Here is an 8137-nt window from a genome sequence, read left to right as displayed (position 1 = left end):
AGAGAGGGGAAATGATGGACAGCTGACAGACGCGTCGGGTTTAAGCCGCATCATGATATGAAACTGACCTCAGCTTCGTAATGGCGGCTGTGAGGTGGGAGACAGGCGTGCTGGATTTGCTGTTAGAGGGAGTCTTGAAGGACCTTTTATTTTTTTAGTATTCCTGACAAAAATGTGTCAAAATACATTTAAAAAAAAAGGAGCTGGAGGCGGGACTTACAGTCTCATCTATAATTCTTTATTCGTCTTTTTTCTTGCTACTAGTTTTTATGCTTAAAGTGCATTAATGTTTTCTAATATTGCTTTTTTTTTTAGGTGATAACGCTCATTGGTTTAGTTGGGCAATTCTGATTGGCTCTCATAATGGCATGGGCGGGTAACAAAAGCCTCATTGGCAGAGCCCCATTGGCCGTCACCATACAGAGTGAAGATAACTTTATTAAAGCATAATCTGACATCACATCTAACGTTGTAAACAACATTACAGTTGTTAAATGTTTTCCTTACAGCAATTTGCCATATTAAAAATACCTCAAATTAGCTGACATTAATTGGAAGAATACCTTCGTGTTGCCATGAAACTCCCAGAATCACATGAAGTACTTCTCTCCTGATAAATTATCTCATCATCAACACGTGAAATCAGCCTTTTGATTTCTCCAGGTGAGATAAATTCACCCGTAATTACGAGAAAACAAGCTTTGTTATCTTGAGGATGCTAATTTAAAAAAAAAAATATTATGAGATGACAACATGAAAGGGTGATCACCATGACTGTTCCATTCTTCTGCACTAATCAGAGCAGAAATTCAATCTCTTCATATTTTTGTGAAGAGATTTAATCCACGGGGATGAAATGGTCATGGATTTCACCGTATTGCGCTTCTGCAGCATCAGCTGGCTTCATTTTGATTTTTCCAGCTCGTACACCACGCCAAAGAGAAGTGACAAGCTCGTTAAAAAACAGAGACAAACCTGAATGTATTAAATTTACAGATATTTTTTTTACGTTTAATTTTTTTTCCATCTGTCCACCCGCCCCACCCGGCCTACAATCCTCCCATCAGGCGTTTAATTGAGCAGATCACTCCGGACACGCTACTCACCACCCCCAGACTCAGTATGCACACATCTATAAGCCCCTCCCTCAGCGAGAGGCGGCCCCGCTGCAGTCTGAGATGACAGAGGCACGGCAGCACGAGCGTCATGGTCGCCCCGGTCACGCTGCCCGTCAGCCCCATCAACAGGGAGAACCTGGGGACCAGCAGGGCCAGCAGATATGATGTCATCAGCAGGGCGACGCGCACCAACAGGGCCGGACGAGACACGCCTCGACCCCCGGGCTGGGGGGGCAATGAGGCGGCGGCGGCGTCTGAAGAGAGATGAGTTGGAAGATACAAAGAGCTTAAGGTGGAACAAGAAATCCCTTTAAAGGTTTAATTCCCCGACATTGTTCAAATAAAGGCCGTCGTCACCTCCGAGCAGGCAGGTCTGCAGAATCTCAGCAGCGGAGTAGAACGGCAGCGGGTAGGACAAGAGGGCTTTCGCCAGCAGACACAGGTTGACGAGAGGTCGAAGGTCAGAGGGCAGGTTGTCGGTGATGACCTCGCTGGTCTCCGCCCCCCACGTCAACACGGCCTAATGGAGGCACAAGGCAATTAAAGCAATCATTCTACCTGCTGCTGTCGATCGGTGAATCGGTTCTGTGATAACCTGCTAATATTTATCATTGGTTATTTCATATCGAGCTCTTTGCGACACACACGTCCTAAAAAATTACGTTGCTGCCCATACTTGTTGCCATGGTAACTTCATCGATTGCAAAGCGATGAAATAAATCGTAATTAGGTCGTTTGCAGGTTGAGAATAAACTCTCATTTAGTCAACGTTGCTAAAACCTTCTAACAGCGTTGACAAGTTTGGCTCCGGACGGAATAATAAAGAGGAAGTCTCCGAACAGCAGCATCCTCTTTATCGCTTCAGCATGACGTGAATATTACGCGTTCCACGGCTTGAGTTATAAATAATGTCGACTTGGACGTCCCTAACTTCTCCGTTATTCCACTGAAAGCTTCCTGCTTCACTGACCAGCAAAGAAAACAGCGTTTTCATGACGCAAGCGGCAGCATGAGTCCACCCCAGCATGGCGCCAAACTGCCCTCTGTCCTCCATACTGCCCTCTAGAGGAGGGAGGAAGATCTGCGAGGTGTAGGAGAAGATGATGACGCCCACAGAGACGAGGAAGTCATCCGGCTCCACAGACAGAGACAGGGCGGACCAGGACCAGCTGCTGGCTCGGCTCAGGCAGTGCAGGATGACCAGGAGGCTGATTAGAGGGTCGGAATATAGAAAGACCTTCAAATAATACTTATTGAGAGGGGATGGTCCAATCAGAAGAGTTTCCTGTCAGATACAGACAGCTGTGGAATCAGACGTGATGGCATTATCCAAAGAATATAATCAGCAAAAGAAAATCTACAATTAATTAAATGATTCAAATGAGTTTGGTGAAATGCTTCGTTGTCATCAGGCAAAAATATAATTAATCTTTAAATTGAAATCCTTAAAGTCAATAAAAACAAATTGGGTCTGCATGAAATGAAATGTTTTTTTTTTTATACCCAAATAGCTGAATTGGAGCTGAGAGCTCCGAGGCTGAGCACCGTTTCCTTTGTGTCACGCGAGACACCTGCCATGAGATGTAAATCAACCAACCAGCGATGGCGGCTCGTAGCCAGGTGGGCGCAGACAGCGTGACTAGCAGCAGCTGCCAAACCATCAGCCGAAGTGAGACCACAAGAAGACAAAAACAACCAAGTCGTCTCCATTTCACGAAGATCAGTCACGCGGTACCGGCTGATCCGCCGCTCCGGATCAATCACCTGATCGATATGTGGGCCAGGGAGCACAGCAGGCTGAGGGTGGACACCGGCCGGAGGTCAGTCAGCCTCAGGCAGGGCAGCAGGAACAGCAGAGACGCCAGCGAACACGCCGACCGAGGGACGGACGTCGCCGATAGAGTGTCGGCCAACAGGCTGGTGGAGACGACGAGGTACAGGGTGCAGGTCATCAGCAGCTCGATGATCTGGACAGGAAGCACGGCGAAGAGGCGTCAGCAGCACCGACCGTGCTCGTAGCGGTTCAGTCGGAGCCTTACCTGGGCCACATTCACCATCCAGCCCCCCAGGCCAGGCCAGTCGGGCCAGCAGGCCTCCACGATATCCTGGTAGCTGCGTCGAACCCGAACCTTCGACTCAGAGCCTCCGCTGAAAGACACATCTTTTTGAGTTTTATTTCTCAGCAAGCTTGTATTTCAATCCTTCAATCTCTTGAACTAATCTGAATCTGAGTTGGGGTTTTTTTTTTTGACTGCACTGCACAAAGAAATGAAGCAAAGTAAACCCCCAAAACAAAAGGCTGACTGAAGGGGACCAGGCCCATAATTTGGACTTTAAAGCGCTGCCATAATTGGGTTTCGATTACCCCCCAAAGAGCCTGAATAGAAGGAATGGATATGAGAATTAAATCTACGTGAAGACTTTATCATCAAATAAATATAGAGAATATCAATAAAATAAAAAATCTGCCTTAGTTGTTCCTCGTAGAGACAGTCCACCAGGATCCTTCCTGTGTGGTTGCAGACCCAGGCAGAGACCCCCAGCAGAATCAGACCCACATAACCCGACCGGACCAGAGCGAAGGGGAGACCCAGCACAAATATACCCTGAGGAAGAAGAGAAAGAGGGGAGGAAGAAAAGCCATAGAGTTTCTGAGGGAAATAAGAAATGATGACCGTTTAAGAAACAACAGTGCTAGTTATATTATACTCTACTATATATACACACATATACTCACGATGGAAGATGATACCACAAATATACAATTTTCAGTGGAACCGAAATAAAATAAAAATAATGAGAAGAACAGAAAGTTGAAATTATTATACCAATTAGCAGAAAATGAACCAAAACATGAGAAATGTGATTAAAACAGAAACATAAATTGAGAAAATGACTGCTTTTCCTCTTGTCATTATCTGACAAAAACAACAACAACAACAACATGCTGGACAATTTTAATATTCTGGATTGCAAAATACTCGTTAAAATATGAAAATTCAAAAACATTGTCGCACGGAGGGAAGAAAGAGAGGAAGAAAAAAGAAACACAATCAAAAGGGAAAACAAAGAGGACAGAGCAGAGAGGAGCAGTCATGGTTGGAGGATGAGGAGGCGGGAGTTGAGGTTTGGCCTGATGCCTGGAGGATGAAGGAGACAAGCAGGAGCAGAAGGAAAAGGAGCGTCAAGCTTTGGCCTTCCACCAGAAAGAGGAGCGAGGAAGAGAGGGAGTGGAGGGGGGAGGGTTGAGAAAGAAGGAAAGGGGAAAGGAGGCAGGAGACACAGAACAGGAGGCTGAGCAGGACAAAAGGAGATCAGAGGAGGCACAAGCGACTTTGAAGGAGCTGCTGCGTTACCGATGTCGGAACATGGAACCGCATCAGAGCGCATCATCACCGCAGACACGCACGCAAATGCACGCAACACGGCAAGGACTCCTTCCCGCTTTCAAGTCACCATTTCATTACCGGTGTCTGTCAGCCACATGCCAAATAAAGCTTTGATGTTCAAATGCAAGCCGGCGAGGATGAAAGCCGTTTGAGAGAAATCTCGACTATCTGAATTCTTCTCGACTCTTTCTCCGTCTCTGCCAACTGATTCCTCTCCGGTTGCTCTGAGCACGGCCTGGAGTAGTTCCCAATCACAAAGCAATAAGGGAACCAAAAGGCTCCCTGATTGGCTCTGAAGAGGATGGAGAAGATGATTTTTTTTTTCTTTCTTCCAACTTCATTTGACAAACCCATTAAAATCTGTTGATTCACGGAGCGTTGAACAAGCGGAGTATTCTTCTTTATACTTTGACTTTTTTTTTTTTAGAATTCTATATTTGCTGCCAAAGCCTCAGTGACCTATACAACAAAAAAAGAAAAGAAAAAAGAGAGAGAGATTCTCACATCCTCTCTTCTCGTCTCAGATGCAACATTTCCACGGTTGCCCTTCAGGTTATGCTTGATATTTCATGCAAGCCCATGTCAGACAGACAAAAAAAATTGTATTTTCTCACCATGGGGGGGTAAAGTGGAGCAGACGTAACCACCGGTAACAGACCGGTTTGACATTTAAATAAAAAATAAATAAATAAAAGTGTTCTGAAACTCAAAAATAGTTCTTTTATTTATCGATGTTTTTCGTAATACTTCCACACAAATGTCATTTTAATGCAAGTTGTAATTCAGAATTTCTAAAACGATATAGTGAGATGCGGCGACAACGATGGAACATCTCTGGTGGTAGAGGTCACGTCAAGGTCGGGAGATCATCAGAGAAATGATTGGCTGCCATTCCGACGCTTGATGAGTCCCTTTCACCGTCAAATACTTTTTCAGATGGGGGAATTTGATGACCAGTTTTTAATTTTATGTCTCTGGTTTTTGGACAATTGGTTGGATGATTTAAATGATGTCACCTTGAGCGGCGGACACTTGAATTTTTAAAGCACATTGAAAGAGGAGGCTGGATGGACGGACGGACGGACGGATGGAACTTCAGTTTTGATTCTCTTGCAGGATTTTGAAACGTCTCTTGCAGCATGTTAAATCATAAGACAGCAGTCCTGCTCCCCCCCCCCCCAAAAAAAAACCTTTGTTCTTTCTCTCTGGCTTCGATTTGGATTTAAAAAACACATCAACGCTTGTTTCTTAATTTCCGACTCACTAAACCGTCACGCGAGATAATCACAGGCGGTTAGTTCCCCTCCGTGTCAGAAACAAACGTCCGTGCATTTACTCTGCACGACGACACACACACACACACACACACACACACCCCACACACACCACACATGAACCGGAGCCACCTCATTAACAGTCAGAGGAGGAATTAAAACTCTGTCTCATGATATTCCCAAATTGGGAGACTTGAGAGCTGGAACTGGTTTTTGCATTCTTGGCAGCAAATGTGCTAATAAAAACTTCATTAAGCTGTCACGCAGTCGGCTGCAGTATCAAGACACTGCCAGGAAACACAGATTTCCCTCTTCGTCTATGAAGCTACTTTTCTCTTCTCCATTATCGGTAAAGCCGTTAGTGTCTTTCTAAATGAATTTAACATTCATCCGGTGACGTACTTCTCCGGATGAATCTCTTCACAGTCAGGTTTTGCTTCACTTTTATGAGGTGTGAAAACAGGTGATTAAAAAAACACACACACGTTTTATTTTCCTGATGAAAGAAGAGACTTTAATCTTTCATTTGGTAAATAATATTCTGTGGGGCTTGGAAAATGCACGGAAACTGGGGCGCTCGGCATGAAAATGGCTGGCATTCAATGAGTTAATCAACATTCTACAGTAAAACGAGAATAAATCCCAAGACAGAGTGAATGAAATGAGGATGAATGAAAGATTCCTGCGCTTTATCTGGTGCTGAAACCTCTAATGAAAACCGGAGCTCTGGCACAGACAGACGGACATCAACGAGGCAAGCTCATAAAGAATTGTTAATTGATCGATCGGTTAATTTGATTATGGACTGGATAATGCCGGACAAGCAGCCAACAAGGCATTGTTTGGGGATATTAAAACGAAGACATGGGTATGATTCTCTTCTTTGCTTTTTGAATGCCTTTCTGCAGGCTGGCGCTTCAATCAATGGCTTTTTACATTTTGCATTTGTCTCATAAGAGGGTGTCAAACAAAGAGAAAGAAACCTGCAGCTTTGCACAGACAGGAGGGATAAAGTACGGAATGCAAAGCAGCCGAATAATCAATTCTGAGTTTGCAGCTGCTGCTCAGTCACGGGCTTAAAGGAACTGCTGCTTCATTCCATTTGCCTCACCTGTATTGCATTTGTGACGTTCCAGCCGGCCTCCCAGGCCGTGATGGTCGAGGCAGAATTCTGATCTTTGGGGTTCTGGCTGGTCCGGAACTGAGGAGTCTGCCCAGGTTCCTCTCCTCCCTTTCTTTCCCCTCTGTCTTTTAAACGTCTCTGTTTTGACGCCATCAGCCGAGCCAATCGGTGGGAGCTCCTCCTGTTGCTCCTGTAGTTCTGGTTGAAGGCCTGGTCCTCCTCCTCTCTGTTGGATCTCCTCCTTTTCCCAGAGGCTCTGGTACTGCTGACCCAGTCTGCAGCAGAAACCACTGAAGTCACGGTCGTGCCGCCGGGTCCGGAGGAGATAACGGTCGCTCTGGTTTCTTTGAGAGCTGGAATCTGTCGTCTGGAGCTGCCCGGATTAGGAGCCGGTCTGGGATTATCTGGATCGCTCAGTCCGGCGTCGTCGCAGCCGGCACTGCGCTGGTTTGGGATGGCGGCAAAAGGAGATCTGCTCTCTTCCTGGTGTCGGTTCAACTGGTCACTGCGGGTCAGAATCAGCATCTCCTCATCCTCCTGGAAGAACCTGCAGAAAGCAACACGCTAGTAAACCTTCAACATCTAAACACACATGTCCTCTCTAGGGCGACCCACCTTGCTGTCCCGTTCAGGCGCAGCCTCGACCCCACCCAGCCCCACAACGACCCGGCGTTCCTCCTGGCCCGCCCGGAGAGCCGAACCCAGTCCAGAGAGCCCATCTTCAGCCTCTCTGCGTCTGGACGGGACGCACAGACTGTCCACACACACGCACGCCGCTCTTATATGCGAACTGCATGCGCACACTTCTAATCGCACGCGTGCACAGGTGAGAGAGGTGACTGACAAGTCGGTGAGCTGTAACATTATAATATACCTGCGTGTGTTTTCAGCGGCGGAGGAGGAGGCAGCTCCACCCTGCAGAGGGGGTCGGCGGCGGTCCACTCGGGGGTGGAAGGGGGGGGGGGGGGGGGGCAAAACGTCCCCCCCGACTCATTCCCAGGATACAAAACAACTCAAGTCACATGAAGGCAATGTTGTGACGTGCATTTTATTAAAGCAACTGCTTCATTTCACAAACTTCATTACAAGCTTAGTGAAGCGTTTCTTTGAAGCACAAATCCATGCTTTGTTCTTCCTGTGTCATTCCTTCTGTTCGGCGCCGGATGCTTTTCTGTTCTTGCCCCAGAGTGTGTTGCTTTGTGCGGGGCAGCAGGAGGAGCCCTACAACAGTTG

The 8137-nt window shown here is 46.6% G+C and overlaps 1 protein-coding gene across 1 annotated transcript; it reads right to left on the bottom strand.

Moving 5' to 3' along the window:
* Positions 1-1049: 1049 nt before the first annotated feature.
* LOC137909639 (vesicular inhibitory amino acid transporter-like) lies at positions 1050-7623 on the bottom strand. Its single transcript, XM_068754101.1, has 8 exons — positions 7520-7623; positions 6893-7451; positions 3588-3724; positions 3158-3266; positions 2883-3085; positions 2089-2326; positions 1476-1638; positions 1050-1372 (listed from the first exon to the last, which is right to left on the bottom strand). Exons 1-8 carry the CDS (start codon positions 7621-7623, stop codon positions 1050-1052), a joined length of 1836 nt encoding a protein of 611 aa, XP_068610202.1.
* Positions 7624-8137: the final 514 nt, after the last annotated feature.

The sequence above is a fragment of the Brachionichthys hirsutus genome, chromosome 20 (assembly GCF_040956055.1).
Source record: "Brachionichthys hirsutus isolate HB-005 chromosome 20, CSIRO-AGI_Bhir_v1, whole genome shotgun sequence".
NCBI lineage: Eukaryota > Metazoa > Chordata > Actinopteri > Lophiiformes > Brachionichthyidae > Brachionichthys > Brachionichthys hirsutus.
Note: the sequence above shows the minus strand (reverse complement) of the source record. Positions and strands in the feature narration are given on the sequence as shown.